At 35.1% G+C, this 16,728-nt stretch overlaps 1 protein-coding gene across 3 annotated transcripts in view; it reads left to right on the top strand.

The window, feature by feature from the left end:
- The window catches only part of ATP6V1H (ATPase H+ transporting V1 subunit H), a 117,441-nt gene extending 101,185 nt beyond the window's left edge, over positions 1-16,256 (top strand). For all 3 annotated transcript variants that reach the window (XM_079136751.1, XM_079136749.1, XM_079136750.1), the window contains one exon: positions 15,793-16,256. In XM_079136751.1, the coding sequence (XP_078992877.1) occupies positions 15,793-15,853 (61 nt within the window). In that variant the 3' untranslated portion in view covers positions 15,854-16,256. The remainder of the gene's footprint in view (positions 1-15,792) is intronic.
- The last annotated feature ends 472 nt before the right edge of the window (positions 16,257-16,728 follow it).

Below are 16,728 nucleotides of genomic sequence, written 5' to 3'. Positions count from 1 at the left end.
CTGTGCAGAGAAGCTTGGCTGTGTGCAGGCCCTGCCCAGCAATCAGACACTTCTCTCCCAAGGCCTGAAGACCAGTGGGAACTAATGGATAGGCCCCAGTAGGTTGATTACCTTGCCTTCTCATCTCTTTGCTTCCTTTAATCACTGCCTGCTGCTCCTGGTTCTTTGTTGATGGAAAGAGATGCCTTTCCATCCATTTCCCAGGTAACTTTTATATTTAGGGTGATGTTTCTGTTGCCACTGAAAGGAAAGGTGACTGGTCACCTTGGGGATAAGCAAATGATTTCTAGGGAAACTGGACCTCAGCCAGAGACCCATCAGCTAAATATTTTTCCAGATCTTTTTAGGAGTAGAAGAATGTATTATGAGTAATTTAATCAAGTAAATATAACTTACAGTCTTCAGATTCTGTAGATTAAATGAATACTGCTTATACTTGTTTTGGGTATCTTGACTTTTTAAATCACAAGGGCAATTTCTAACTCATTTGGTCACTTTTCTTGTTCTAGTCACTTAATAATAAAATCGATTGTATAACTTGTATCGTTAGAAGTTTAAAATATTTTTAAAGACCTGTATTAAATTTATTTTAAATGTCCATTCCAGAATTTTTTTATAAGTAGTGATTTTAACCTGGCAATTTCAAGACCTGTTTTTTTTTTTTTTCTTTCTCCCAAGTAACTGGATCTGGAATTAACTTTATTTACATTCATACTTAAAAACAGTTTATCACTTGTGGTCTCTTTGAACTAATATGACTCTTCTGTTTTAGTATTGTGGTGCTGGGTTATTTTTTTGTACTACTTTTATAGTTTGTCTTTTTGTGCTTTAGGATTTCAAGTATTCAGAAGTTCTTTGTTGGTAATAAAATAGTTTAGTAGTGTGTACTTCTGTTTTTTAATATTTTGAAGTTCCTTCTGGTATATGGCAGAATAGTATCACTTCAGAATTGGATAGCCTTAATTTACTTCAGTCTTGTTTACTTCTTGATAGAAATAAATTATTTTAAGTACCTTAAATTTAAAATATTAAAGGCATACTTTTAAAAGATTGTGACTGTATAAGAATGGGCACAAAGCCATGTAGGGACCAGTTAGTTTCCTGAAAATTTCAGGGAGAATAAAAGCTTCACATTTGTTTATATTATGTCAAATGAGAGCAAATATGATAAATTAAGGGCATATATCCATGGTCAGTTATTAAAAAGAAAAGAAAATGTGTAGGATTGTGGTACACAGAGAATCTGTACTGTTGTTGGAAGTGTCCTCATTTGTGGCATACTACTAGAAAAACTAACATATTTTCAAAGAATAGATATCTGTTAATTTTTTTTACTCAGATTATCTTTGGATAATTTTGAGTATAAATTGTGGTCTTACATGTTTAAAAGAGAGAATTTAAATTTTACTAATTAAATATTTCTAATTAAAAATTTCACCCATTAAATAATTTGTCAGTGGTCAGTACTCTGCAGAGCAGTTTGCTCATTGTATTATGCTTTTAGAAACATAATTAATATTTTATTTGAAACTTAAAGTTCTTTCTAAAGGGCAATATAAAAGCAAGTCATCACACTCTGGCATTTTTTTTCCAGTTTTTTTTTTTTTTATTGTTTGTTTCTCATTTTGTGTAAGTTATGCAACATTATTATATAGTCATAGTTTTATGTTAACTTTGCTGACCATTGTTTGTTATTAAACTTTTATTTAGTTTGTTCTGGCCCAGTAGCTGTTCTAGTAGTCTTTTTGTTCATCTGTGTGGGTGAGATTTAGAAGAAGGGGATTACAAATGTCAGGTGAAAATTGGGTCAAGACTGCTGCATATTGAAACAGGACTCTGAGGAAGGTTTCTGAATTTTAGTATTTGGAAAAAAAAATCTTTGAGTTCTACTGCCTGTTTTTGGATTTATTTGTGTATGGATAGGCTGTTAATGCAATATTTTTTAGTTCCCCAGTTAACTGATCCAGTCATATACACTTTCCAGTGTGTATCTAGTACAGACACTAATATTTTTACTCGAGAAGAAATAATGGGAAGGATAGATTCATCTAATGATATAACAGAAACCCAAAATAACCATATCGTAAACAAGATGGATGTTTGTTTCTGTCTCACATCAAAATGTGGGACTCTGGGCATACTAGAAGTGCTAAGGGGCCCACAGTTCTTCCAGTTTGCATACTGCCATCCCTAGGGTGTGACCCTCATCCTCATGACTATTAGTGATAGTGATGGGTGTGCCAGGCAGTGGGAAGGCTCCCAAGAATACCCCCTGCTACTTCTGCTAAAAAATCTTATTGGTCAATACTCGGTCTGATGACTGCACATAGCTGCAATGAAACTGGAAAATGAAGTTTTTGCTCTGATAGGCCATGTCTCTAGTCAAATTCAAGTGTTCTGTTCATTTGGAAGGAGAGGGAAAGGATATTGGGGGAGCAACTGGCAACTTCCCCTTCCCAGAAGTTAAACCTACTGTATACTCCCACCTTTAAAATTATGAGCGTTTACAGTTTTTCTAGGCCAGATTACTTGTATTCACTAGATGATTGAGCAAGCCGTAGTTTTTGGTGGGTTGATGACCTCAAAACCTCTACCTCCTTTAAGAATTTTAGAAAAATCATTTGAAAATTAATATTTGGCAATTCTCCTGGCATAGACATTGCCTAGAATTTTTTATGTTTTTTTTTTTTTTTTTTTTTTTTTTGTTACCTGGGATTGAACCCAGGGGTACCTAGCCACCGATCTACATCCCTATCCCTTTTTATTTTTTTGAATTAATTCCCCTTGAATGAGTTTTAATGTATCAATGAATAGCACAGCTGCATAACAATTAACAGAACAAGTAGACAAAGGCATTGAAAGGGTCTGTAATATTCATTTTTAAAACCAAAGTCATCTGGGCTGGGGAGATAGCTCAGTTGGTAGAGTGCTTGCCTTGCAAGCACAAGGCCCTGAGTTCGATCCCCAGCACCACACACACACACAAAAAAAACCAAAAAAACAAAAAACAAACAAACAAACAAAAAAACCAAAGTCATCTAAACAATTTGTATACCTGAAGAATAATTATAAATGCTGGAATTCATTGGGTTCTTTATTCATTGGATTAGAAATACAGTTTAAAGGAAATAATCCTATAAATTATTAAGTTTAACTCTTATGTATGTACATACCAGTATAAATATAGTTGACAACCAGATGATGAAATTGTGATAAAATGTTTTGTGATACATGTTTAGGCTGGTTAAGGGAATAACTTTGTCATGAATAAATTATGTCATTAAATTTCCATCTTACAGGGTTTAAATAATCTGTCTAGTTTTACCAAAATAGTTTGGCAGAGGTTATATCAATTTTTATTTCTGCCAACACTTTATAAAAGGGTTCATTTTTCTATGCCTTATATAACATTGGATATTATCAAATTACTTAAATATTTGCCAATCTACTAGATGAAATATCCTTTTCAAAATTTCTATTTATTTTATATATATACATTTTTGTTTGTTCTAATTAGTTATACATAATAGTAGAATGTATTTTGACATATTATATATATATATATATATGGAGTATAATTTCCTCAACCTTCTAGTTATATATGATGTAGAATTACACTGGTCATATAATCATTTATGTATATAGGATAGTAATATCTGATTCATTCTACTATCTTTCCTATTCCCAATCCTCCTCCTTTCCTTTCATTCCCCTTTGTCTAATCCTAAATACTGCTATTCTTCCCCCCCCCCACCCCTTATTGTGAATTAGCATCCACTTACAAGAGAAAACATTAAGCTTTTGGTTTTTTGGGTTTGGCTTATTTCACTTATTCTCCAATTTCATCCATTTACTGACAAATGCCACAATTTTATTCTTTATGGCTGAGTAATATTCCATTGTGTATATACACTACATTTTCTTCATCCATTTATCTGTTAAAGGGTACCTAGGTTAGTTCCATAGTTTAGCTATTATGAATTGAGCTGCTATAAACATTGATTTGGCTGTAGTATTGATGTCACTGTAGTATGCTGCTTTTAAGTCCTTTGGGTATAAACTGAGTGGGATAACTGGGACAAATGGTGGTTCCATTTCTGGTTTTCTGAGGAGTCTCCATACTGCTTTCCAGAGTGGTTGCACCAATTTGCAGTACCATCAGCAATGTATGAGCCCCATATCCTTACCAACATTTAATGTTGCTTAGATTCTTGATAATTGCCATTCTGACTGGAGATGAAATCTCAGTGTAGTTTTAATTTGCATTTCTCTAATTGATAGAGATATTGAACACTTTTTCTTATGTTTGTTGACCCATTGTATTTCTTCTGTGATGTGTCTGTTCAGTTCCTTTGTCCATTTATTGATTGGGTTATTTGTTTTTATGGTGTAAAGTTTTTTGAGTTCTTTATATATCCTGGATATTAATGCTCTATCTGGGGTGCAGGTGGCAAAGATTTTCTCCCATTTTGTAGGCTCTCTCTTCACGTTATTGTTTCCTTTACTGCGAAGCAGCTTTTTAGTTTAATTCCATCCCATTTATTGATTCTTGATTTTACTTCTTGTGCTTTGGGAGTCTGGCTAAGGAAGTTAGTTCCTAAGCTGACATGGTGGAGATTTGGTCCTACTTTTTCTTCTATTAGGTTCAGGATCTGTGTTCTAATGCCTAAGTCCTTGATCTACTTTGAGTTGAATTTTGTGCAGGGTGAGAGATAGGGGTTTAATTTCATTTCGCTGCATATGGATTTCCAGTTTTCCCAGCACCATTTGTTGAAGAGGCTATCTATTCTCCAGTGTATATGTTTGGTGCCTTTGTCTAGTATGAGATAGCTATATTTATGTGGGTTTGTCTGTGTCTTTTATTCTATACCATTGGTCTGCATGTCTGTTTTGGTGCCAATATTTGTGCCATTTTTGTTACTATAGCTTTGTAGTATTATTTAAGGTCTTGTATTGTGATGCTTCCTGCTTCACTTGCTAAGGATTGCTTTAGCTATTCTGGGCCTCTTATCTTTCCAAATGAATTTCATGACTGCTTTTCTATTTTGACGAAAAATGTCATTGGGATTTTAATAGGAATTGCATTAAATCTGTATAGTGCTTTTGGTAGTATGGCCATTTGACAGTGTTAATTCTGCTTATCCAAGAGCATGGAAAATCCTTCTGTCTTCTAAGGTCTTTTCTTTAATTTCTTTCTTTAATGTTCTGTAGTTTTCATTGTAGAAGTCCTTTACCTCTTTTGTTAGATTGACTCCCACATATTTTATTTTTTATGTTGTTGGCAAACCGGGATAACTTGAGTTCTTCTTTTCCTATTTGTATCCCTTTAATTTCTTCTAATTGCTCTGACTAGAGTTTCAAGGATGATGTTGAATGGAAGTGGTGAAAGAGGGTGTCCTTGTCTTGTTCTGATTTTTAGAGGGAATGCTTTCAATTTTTCTCCATTTAGAATGATGTTAGCCTTGGGTTTAGCATACATAGCTTTTACAATATTGAAGTATCGTCCTACTATTCCTGATTTTTCTAGTGTTTTGAACATGAAAGGGGTACTGTATTTTTTCAAATGCTTTTCTGTACCTATTGGGATAATCATTTGATTCTTGTCTTTAATTCTATTGATGTGGTGAATTTGTTTAGTGATTTCCATATGTTGAACCAACCTTGCATCCCTGGGATAAACCCTACTTGATCATGGTGCACTACCCTTTTAACATGTTTTTGTATGTGATTTGCCAGAATTTTATCGAGAATTTTTGCACCTATGTTAATTGGGGATATTGGTCTGAAGTTTTCTTTCCTTGATATGTGTTTGTTTGGTTTTGGTATCTGGGTGATATTAGCTTAATAGAATGAGTTTGGAAGGGTTCTCTCCTTTTCTATTTCATGGAATAGTTTGAGAAGTATTGGTATTAATTCTTACTTGAAGGTTTGTAGAATGTGCCTTTGTCTGGTTTTGGACTTTTCTTAGTTGATAGGCTTTTGATGGCATCTTCTATTACATTGCTTGAAATTAATCTCTTTAAATTGTGTTTGTCCTCCCGATTCAGTTTGCATAGGTCATATGTCTTTAAGAAATTTGTTGATGTCTTCAGGATTTTCTATTTTGTTGGAGTATACATTTTCAAAATAGTTTCTGATTATGTCTGTATTTCAGTAGTGTTCATCATGATATTTTCTTTTTCATCATGAATTTTAGTAATTTGAGTTTTCTCTTTATCTTAGTTAGCCTCGCTATAAGGGTTTATCAATTTTATTTAACTTTTCAAAGAGCCATCTTTTTGTTTTGTCAATGTTTTGGATTGTTTCTTTTGTTTCATTTCATTGATCTTAGCTCTGATTTTAATTACTTCTTGTTTTCTGCTTTTGATGTTGATCTGTTCTTCTTTTTCTAGGGCTGTGGGGTGTAATGTTAGGTTATTTATTTGGCTGTTTTCTATTCTTTTAATAGATGAGTTTAGTGCAATGAACTTCCTTTTAGAACTGCTTTCATAGTGTCCCAGAGGTTTTGATATGTTGTATCACTATTTTCATTTACCTCTTAAGTATTTTTTAAAATTTCATTTCTGATTTCTTCTACTATCCATTGGTCATTCAACAATATAATATTTAGTCTCCAAGTGTTAGAATAGTTTCTATTTTTTATTTTATCATTCATTTCTAATTTCATTCCATTATGATCAAATAAAATATAAAGTATTATCTCTCTCTCTCTCTCTCTCTTTTTTTTTTTTTTTTTTTTTGTATTTGCTAAGAGTTGCTTTGTGGCCTAAGATATGGTCTGTTCTAGAGAAGGATCTGTGTGCTGCTGAGAAGAAAGTGTATTCAATTATTGATGGATGACATAGTCTATGTAAGTTTGTTAATTCTAAATTATTGATTCTCTTAGTTTTGTATCTTCTTTGTTTAATTTTTGTTTGAAGGATCTCTCCAGTAGTGAAAGAGGTGTGTTAAAGTCACTCAGTATTTTTGTGCTGTGGTCTGTTTGATTCTTGAAATTGAGTAGTGTTTGTTTGATGTACATAGATTCTCCATTGTTTGGGCATAATTATTTATGAATGTTATGTCTCATTGATGTATGATTCTCTTAAGCAGTATGAAATGTCCTTCTTTGTCCCTTTTGATTAACTTTTGCTTGAAGTCTACTTTATCCCATATGAGAATGGACATCCCAGCTTGTATATGGAGTCCATGTGAGTGGGATGTTTTTTTCCCAACCTTTTACCTTCAATCTGTGGATGTCTATTCCAATGAGAGGAGTCTCTTGAAGGCAGCATATTGTTGGGTCTTCTTTTAAAGTTCAATCTGCCAGTCTATGTCTTTTGATTGATAAGCTTAGGCCACTAACATTCAGGGTTATTATTGAGATACGATTTGTATTCCCTGTCATTTTGGTTTATTTTTGGTTTTTAACTTGTCTTGGTTTCTCCTTTGATTGGCTTTTCCTTCAGTGTAGTTCCTCACTTTGCTGACTTGTAGTGTTGTTTTTCACTTCCTCTTCACAAAATATTTTGCTGAGAATGTTCTGTAGTGTAGGCTTTCTAGTTGTGAATTCTTTTAACTTTTGTTTATCATGGAAGGTTTTAATTTTGTCATTAAATGTGGAGCTTAATTTTGCTTAGTATAAGATTCTTGGTTGGCATCCATTTTCTTTCAGAGTTTGGTATATGTTGTTCCAAGACCTCCTAGCTTGGAGAGTTTGGATTGAGAAATCAGCTGAGATTAGAATTAGTTTCCCCGTAAACATAATCTCATATTTTTCTCTTGGGGCCTTTAAAATTCTATCCTTATTCTTTATGCTAGGCATTTTCATTATAATGTGCCTTGATGTGGGTCTGTTGTAATTTTGTACATTTGGGGTCCTGTAAGCCTCTTATATTTGATTTTCCATTTCATTCTTCAGTTTTAGGAAATTTTCCAATATTATTTTATTGAAAAGATTGTGCATGCCTTTGGTTTGTATCTCTGCATCTTCATCTATCCCAGTAAATCTTAAATTTGGTCTTTTTAGGTTATTCCATATTTCTTGGATGTTCTCTTCATGGTATCTTAGTGTCTTCTGTTCATGGTCAGTTTTATTTTTAAGATTATATATTTTGTATTCATTCCCTGACATTGTCTTCCAAGTGGTCTAGTGTGTTGGTAATGCTTTCCATTGAATTTTAAATTTACTTTATTGATTCCTTCATTCCAAGGATTTTTGCTTGATTTCTTTTCAGAATCTCTATCTCTTTATTGAAGTGATCTTTCACTTCCTGAATTTTATCTCTGATTTTACTCCTTATATTGTCCTTTATCTTGTGGATCAGTTTAATTATGTATATTCTAAACTCCTTTGCTGACATTTCTTCCACTGTGGTGTCAGTGAATTCTATTATTGGAGAATCTTGGTTTGTTTGGTGTGATTTGTTCCCTTGCTTTTTCATGTTGTTTGTGTGTCCACCTATCTAGCAGTGTGGATCTGAGGCAGTACAGTTTCTACTGACTTATAGTATCCCTGAACATTTCCAGTACCTCCCCTTTTAATAACAGCCACCAGTGCAAATAGTATGCAATATTAAACCATATAGCCCCTACTAAGATGTCTACAGTTTTGTTGAAATAAACAAATTATGTGTTTAGTCATTGCCTACAATAAAAACGGTAAGTTTGCAAAAGGTTTTACAATTTCCAGCGTGGACAAAGAGAGAACAGAAGTTGTGTAGGATATGGTTTATGAGGAGGGAGGAGAGAAGATAGAAGTGAAAAATTTTAGGAAGAGTGAAAAAAGGAATAATAGAGATTGGCTAATAGAGGTTGACTGTTAGCAGGAGAAAAGAGAGAGAATCAAGGGAAACAGATAAAGGAGAGAAAAAATATATATAAAGTAAACATCTAAAACTATTAAAAATAGAAGAAAGTAAAAATAAAAGAACACAAAACAAAATTGAGATGTACTATTGGATTTCAGAGATTTCTCAACTTCCCTTCTCACCAGTTAGGTAGGGTTGTCTAGAGTATGATGGTTGTTCCACCCTCAGGGTGGGTGGGGTTGATAGGATTGAGAGGGTTAATCCTGGGAGTGGAACTCTGTGAAGTGGGGTGTAGGCTTAGGTATACTCCATTCTCTTTGCTGAATGCCAATTGGTCTGGAGATTTTTAAGTCAGTACACCTCCAGGACGCAGCAATTGCTGGTCCATGCTGAAAGACTACTCTCCAGGAATCTCCTTTGGGTTCCATTTGTGTGATGTAGGAGCCTGTTCTTAGCCCACTGTGTTGCCTTTGGACCCCATGATTCCTGGTCTCTGATCCAAATTCAATCTCTCCCACCCCTGCCCTTTCGAATTCCTGGTCAGGAGCTTCTCTCCCAGCTGGTCCTGCAAGCAGCTGGATTGGAAGGGCAGGGGGAAGCTAGGTGGGTTTCCAATACCAATATTCCCCTGTGTAAACCTCTCTCCATGCTTGATTTTCTCCTGGTCACTAGGATACTCTCTGCCACACAATGTGGGTTTGCCTGGCTTGTTTTTGAAGCCAGGCTCAGGTCTGCCAGAAATCGACTCACCTAGCTACTGGCCTCTGTGACATGGCTGAAAAATGATTCCTTCTGCATGCCATGGGGAGAGAGAAGGTGGCTTCTTTCCTGTACAAGGATATTGAGCAGTGCAGCTTACTGTAAGCAGTAACTCTGATCTCTAAACTTTTTATTCCCCGACATGCCTCAGTTCTCCCGAGAACATGGGTTCCTTTAATTCCCTTATTGCTTTACTGCATTCACGGAAAGACCATTCTGTTAATTCCCTTATTGCTTTACTGCATTCACGGGAAGACCATTCTGCCTCCAGCTGCTGCAGTGACTGTGGGTCTGGAGAGTTTTCCCTTGTTTTATTGTATTTGATCTCCTCAATCCCTAGTCTGTTTTGAATGTCCAGTATTAAATTCCAGTAAAGTCCTCCCCTAATTCTTGTTCATTTACCCACCTTGCTAAAAAACTAGCTGTCTGATTTTCTTGCTTCAGAGCTACCAGGGAAGCAACCTCTCTATTCCACCATCTTCTTGGCCCTTTTTATTTTTTATATTTGAGACAGAGCTTTGCTAATTTGCTGAGGCTGACTTTGAACTTGCTATCCTCCTGCCTTACCCTCTCAAACGACTGAGAATATAGGCATGTGCCACTGCACCTGGCTTATTTTTTTTTAAATGTTTGAAATTTTTAAGAAATTAAAACCATTGGAAGTAGTTGTGCCATTTCTATTGATGATTTATTAACTGAAAAAATAGTTAATTATGGATTCTACTTAAATTCATTTGAATTCAATTTGAAAACTTTTGTGACAGAAAGTTGGTGAGAGTAGGTGGTAGGTTCATTAATCACATACTTTTTTAGCTTATATTTGATGTTCAAATTTAAACAAATCTAACTTTTCTGAATATCTTTTGGGGTGAATGCTAGATTGTTCATCCTGTGGTGGGGGCAACTATCATAGGCTTAATTGTGACATTGTGGGAAAGGTCTACATGGGTTTTGAAGAGTGGGTCTTGTGCAGGCCATGGAAGGTTCTGGGCAGAGAGTAGGTGGGAGCCATTAACAGATTAGGAGGAGGTAGTGAGGGGGAGGGAACCAAGAGGAAGAGGGGAGTGCTAGGGGATGAGAGCTGTGTATGCAGACACCTTGAGGTAGAGAGAGCCCAATCCATTTGGGGAGTTACCAGTGGTTCTGGATGACTAGAGTCTGGTTATGAAGCTAAAAGTAAAATTGGAGATATGCCTAATGACCAGATCATGACAAGCCATCTTTGCTGTGTTGAGAAATTTGAATTCTTTCCTGAAGGTAGTGGAAATCTACCAAGCAATAATAAAAATAATAACAGTGTTATTTTAGCAAGACCATTTTAGAGAGAGTGGGGGCTACTGTATTGGAGGAGGTAACACCAGAGGAAAAATGCCAGTGAGGAGGCTGCAGTTGCTTCCAAGCCATGGATGAGGAATATATGACTAAGTAAGGCAGGATCAGGGGTGAGGAGGATAGGGTAGGTTCTGTATACTGAGGAAACAGAATTGGTAAGACCTGGAGGCCCGTGGATATGGGGAGAAAAATAAGAGGGAGGAAGCCAGCAATGCCCCAAATTTATAGTTGATATTCTTCATTACCAGGCAATATCAGATAAACCTTTAACACCTCTTGTTGCCTTGTATGTAGTATATCAAAGTTGCATAATCTTTATTCTTTATATAGCTCAAACTCATTTCAGGTGATTATAATTCATATTGAAGAAACAACTGGCCTATATGTTTTGAAATATTTTAGTTTTTGTGTATCTCATGGGGAAGTGATTATCTAAAGGACAATTGTGTAGGCTAGGAAATCTTTTGGATTTGTATGTAATGTGGTCATCTAGGGCATGGTCTACATTGTATAGATTGCCTTTGGTCATAAGTCCGTGCAGATCAGGAACCAACATTTTTAAAAGGAAAAGGAGTGTTTGCTGCCAATTCTGATGCTTTGAGTGGCTCAGTGTGTGCATGTCATAACCATACCTTAGAAAATGATGAAGCAGGTAAGGCGTTGCTGGCCTAGTGATAGCTGGTAGATATGGGTATAGAGGGACTCTTCTGCAACATAAACCAGAGCTAAAGAAACTCACGATTTGGCTAGAGGTATTTAGATTTTATAACTCATTTAAAAAGATTTGATTACTGGAATTATTGTAGAAAGAAATATCACAAATATTGCATAAATTGTGTTTATTATAAATTCTTTTTGGCTTGTTTTATTTTCAGTTTTGTTTGACACAATGATTATGGGCTACAACCTGATCTTTTAGTTTATGTATATATTGTATGATGATAAAACTTTTTGAATTTTTTTTTTGTGGTAAGAACATTCAAAATCCTCTTTTGGTTCTTTAATGCATTTTTTTTCAAATGCACATTTTTGGGTCTTAGGACTACAACTAGCATAAATAGGCTATTTTTAGAATCATTGACTTTTTCTTTAATGCTGTGGGTTATCTGTTTAAGGATTCTGCTAATCTACCTTTGAATTTAGATGCTGCTATAAAATGAAGTGGCTAAGTGACTATGAAAATATATTTGAGAAAAAAATTGAGGATTCATATTGTGAAGTTCTTATGTTCTTCATTCTAATTTTTATCCAATAACATGTCTCCAACCAGTGGGAGGTAGAATAAGGTGCTGTAAGTCAGTACTTTGCTCATTAAAACTGAGACTGAAGACACTATGGTGGTGATGCTAACTTCACCTATACAATTGAAACACATAACTTCAGCTATATAATTTAGTGCCAGGAGAAAGGTGAATTTTCTGCTGGCAAACATATTAATCAGTGAAAACCACTGTCTCTTATTTTCCTTTTCATTTTATGGTTCATTAAAATTGAGTTTTAAAATTTGACAGACTTGATTATAAATACAGTTATCACCACTAACTAGTTATCCTAACCTTACAGTATGTCATTCATCATTGCTAACTTCTAGTTTCTCTAAACTGGGGTTCATCATACTTTTTACAGATGTTATTGTGAAGAGTAAGAAAATGCTTGTCAAAGCAATTAGTGTAGTTCTTAGTCAGTTTCAGGTTCTAAAACAGTAGGTATTTGTTGTGATGTTTCCTATGCTGATTTTGAAATTTTGTGGTAACAGTCTGACTATATATTACTTAACTTTTAGAATTTAAGTGTTTCTATAAATTTGATGCAGATGAGACAGAGTGTGCTGTGATTTTTATTTGGTTCTGTTGTTACATAGGAGGAACAAAATTTTATTTTTTAGCTTATTAAAACAAAATTTGCTTTGTGTTTAATATTCAAAATCAGAAAAACTGGAAGAACCACTAAATTTATGATTAAACAATAGTGAATTAGCTTTTAAGAAAACAAGACTAAGTGACTTGTTTTATAATTGCATAATTCAAAGGTGATGAGTTTTCTACTGAGTCAGCAGAAAGGGAAAATAAGAATGACTTAGTGGTTTTCATTGATTAATGTTTGCCAATAGAAAATTCACTTTTCTCCTGGCATGAAATAATGTTGCTGAAGTTATTATGTGTTTCAGTTATATAGGTGAAGTTAGCATGTTGAATACTATCATAGTGTCTTCAGTTAGATTTAAAAAAAATAAAAATGTTTTCCTCTTTAAACAAGTTATATGCTGTGAAAGTATGGTGCTTAATTATAATACAGCAAAGCCTTTTTGTTATTCTGAGGGTTAATGTAGTCTAGCTGCTGACTCCCAGGTATATTGGCTCACTGCAGAATAGAACCTCAGTAGAACATGTCACCTTCAGACCGCCTCTGCCAAATCTCAGCTGTCTCTTGGTGTTTTGTAGAAACCCGAGAAGAGTTTTCAGTATTTCTTTGCTAGATATAAACTCTTCTGGCACATATAGCGTTCTATCTTTTGTCCTGGGATTTTTCCAAGTGGAGTGGGTCTTCAAGACTCCCCCTTGTTTCAACTCTAAAGATGTTGGGATCCCAAGAGACTTTAGTTATGGATGAAGTTAAAGGGAAGAAAAATATTATACTTTTCAAATTTTGCTTCTTAAGTAAAGATTTAATGTCAAACTTCTGTTGATTGCTGATACAAAATTGGGCACCTCTTGAGTGAATTAAAAGTTGAATTTTATTGTTATATTGATCTTCATACATAGAAAGGCATGCCAAATCATTTTAAACATCTCTTTGAAGTCCTTTATTATATAATTCTCTGAAGTAAGATTCATTCGAATTTTTCCTTTATCTGATAATAATGTAACTTTAACTTGAAGTAATTAGTTATACCCTAATTGTTTTCTGATCAATAAACATAGTAACAGTGTCTACATTCTGCAGCTTCCCAGCTCTTCTTGGAGGCTAGGTAGCTCCACAGTAGGGGGAGAATGGGATGAGACCCCTGGTCAGCCCTGAAGTCATTTTGTTCTGTTGTTGACATTTTTTCTGGGGTTCTGGTCCTTCACTTATAAAATGGAGATGGTAACACCCACTTCACAGGAATGCTATAAGGATGGTGGAGGATGGCCTGTGGCCAGACCTGTAAGGAAATTTCCATAAATGCTTTGTGATAAAGGGTGGAATGGTACTAGCCAGGCTGTGTTCCCTGCAGCCATTTGATGCCAAACTCCCTGTTCTTGGGGCACAGAGGATTCCGAGTAGCTTGCTCCCTAGGTCTTCGGAATGTTTCAGTTGACTGCATGTTCTTACTTGGGATCAGGGAAGCAAACTATAATGTTTTATTAAGCCAAGCTAAAGGAGCAGATTCACTCCAAAGTATTGGGTAGATTAGGTCTTTTCCAAAGTATATTATCCTTTCATTTGAGCATGATTCAACTCCATCTGTTATTTTAACAAGCCATCTGCCATAACTAATGGAGCAATTTCAGAAAAGCCTTAGGAAGGGATTTGATTCTTCTTTCCATGGGCCTATCTGCTTTTTCTTGATGGACTTTTGGCATTTTGTGACCCATAGTCTTCAAGTTAGGCTTACAAAGTTCTGACTCTTGGAGTACAAGTTTTCAGTTGTATTGGCTTTAAATCTGTGAGTGCCCTGGTCCTCCCCCAAATTGGAAGTTACATAAACTCTTATGAGCAGATGGGAAAAGTGGTGCTGATTTTTCTACGTTAGGCCATGAAGAAGTAGATGCCTCTAGGCTGCCTTCTATGTATGAAAAAATGGGAGTGTAGGAAAGGCCATTATCCATATTATATGCCTTTGACTAGGAAAACAAACAGGAGCAAGAGAGGGTTGGGGAGGAAGCCATGGTTGGGCATGTCTTTAAATTCTTTGCCGGGACATCTCACTTTTGCTGTGTTTTAGTGTCCTCTTATTTTGACTGTCCTTCAACAGAATTTCTTATGTGAAGGACCCTTTTGTCCTATAGACAATAGTTCACCCTTCAGGTCTCTGGAGGGGATAGAGCACTTGGAAGCACTGTGTGTAAAATTCACAAGGACTCTTTGTGATCACCTAGCATTTCATAGTCTGAGTTCTTGTGGGCTTTGCCACTTGCTCTTGCCTGCTGTCTTACAAACTTACATTTAGAACCTGGTCTTTGACATGGGTCTTTTACTGAAAGAACCATAGCTTATTATAATTAAAGGGTGAAATGGTGTTTTTGAATTCATTCTTTTCAGTGTTTTCTAAGAAACTGTAGTAAAATAGGCTAATGTTCAAAAGTAGCCCTCCTTAAAATGAAGCATATCTAATTTCAGGCTTAAGTTCTTAGGTATGTATAAAAAAAAGTACATATACAAGACCTGGAAATTTTGTAATATTATCTCCCTTCTCACAAGAAAATAAAACAAACCTATGCAGCCACAAATACTTCCTAGTTGCAGGCCTTCCCAGAGTAACAGCAGTAATAGTGCCCCCAAACATTTTCTTTTCCTGTTTGATAAAATTTATAAGATGGCTTCCCTTTTGGTGTTCACATAAATTAGACACAACTACTTACTCTTCTTTGGAAATAAGATCCTCATTGGAATCATAATTAAGTTGATTTTTGAACACAGATTGCAGAAATGCTGGCAGTAATAAACATACATTTATGTGAATAAGAAAGTAGACTTTCCCTTAGAAGTAATTACATTAGCTTATATTACCTTATTTGTGTGTTCAGTTACTAGTTTGTATGTATCATGAGTTGTTTTTGCATGAACAAGGGTAGAATTTAGTATAGGTACTTTTGAAATGTGAAGTTATTTTATTTTCCAGGATTATTTTATTAGTAATTTTTAGATCATGAAAGTGATTTTCTCTAAGTGAAGTTCTAATTCACCATGTTATTTTACTCTTATTTTCTAGGGAATATCTTGGCAAGCAGCTCCAATCTGAGCAGCCTCAGACTGCTGCTGCTCGAAGCTGAACTGGCTTCTTCCACCTTCCCCTTACCAGTGAGGACTACTTGGAGTGGGAACCTCAGTATTTAGGGTCAAGAATATAGGTTTTAATTTTACTTGTGATTTTCTTCTGTTGTGTAGCTGTTCCCAGTACTGATTTTGAAAAAGTGTTCACTTGTTCAATTGTATAAAAGTAGATGTTTTCTGTATCTAAGGAAAATATTACTGTTACATATACTGCTTGCAATTTCTGTATTTATTGTTCTATGAAAATTAATATAGTTATTAAAGAATTCTCACTCCAGATGTGTTATTTTTCATTCTTATTCCTTACTTGGACTTTAAACAAAAGTCACCTGTTGTCCCTTTCAAACCAGATTGAGAGAATTGTTGCAAAGTAGTGAATGGCAAATAAATGTTTTAAAATTATCTTTGAATCATCTCTTATCTGTCAGTATTACACAGACACAAACACTGTAGCTGTTAGAGTGAACAATACATACTGCATTGCTTAATGATGGGCTGTATTCTGAAGAAGTATGTCCTTAGGCATTTTGGTTGTGCATACATCACAGAATGTACTTATATAATCACTTGATTTGTACACTTGATGCAGTTAAGAGATGGGGTAAACAGGAGGTAAATGAGCCTGCTGCTGGTGTAACTGCATGCTCTTTTACAATAAACTTTTACTGTTTTGTAATAAACTTTACTAAACATGTAAAAGGAGTATACTTTAAAATAGCAATAGAAAGTATAGCATAGCCAGTACATAAACCAGTGACATAGTCTTTTTGGGGGGTGGGAGACCAGAGATTAAACAAAGACTTTAACTACTGAACCACATGCCCAGCCCTTTTTATTTTTTATTTTGAGACAGGGTCTTGCTAAGCTGCTTAGG

This window comes from Sciurus vulgaris (assembly GCF_902686455.1).
Source record: "Sciurus vulgaris genome assembly, chromosome: 1".
NCBI classification, from domain to species: Eukaryota; Metazoa; Chordata; class Mammalia; order Rodentia; family Sciuridae; genus Sciurus; species Sciurus vulgaris.
The sequence above is the reverse complement of the archived record's forward strand: the minus strand, read 5'-3'. Positions and strand labels throughout refer to the sequence as shown.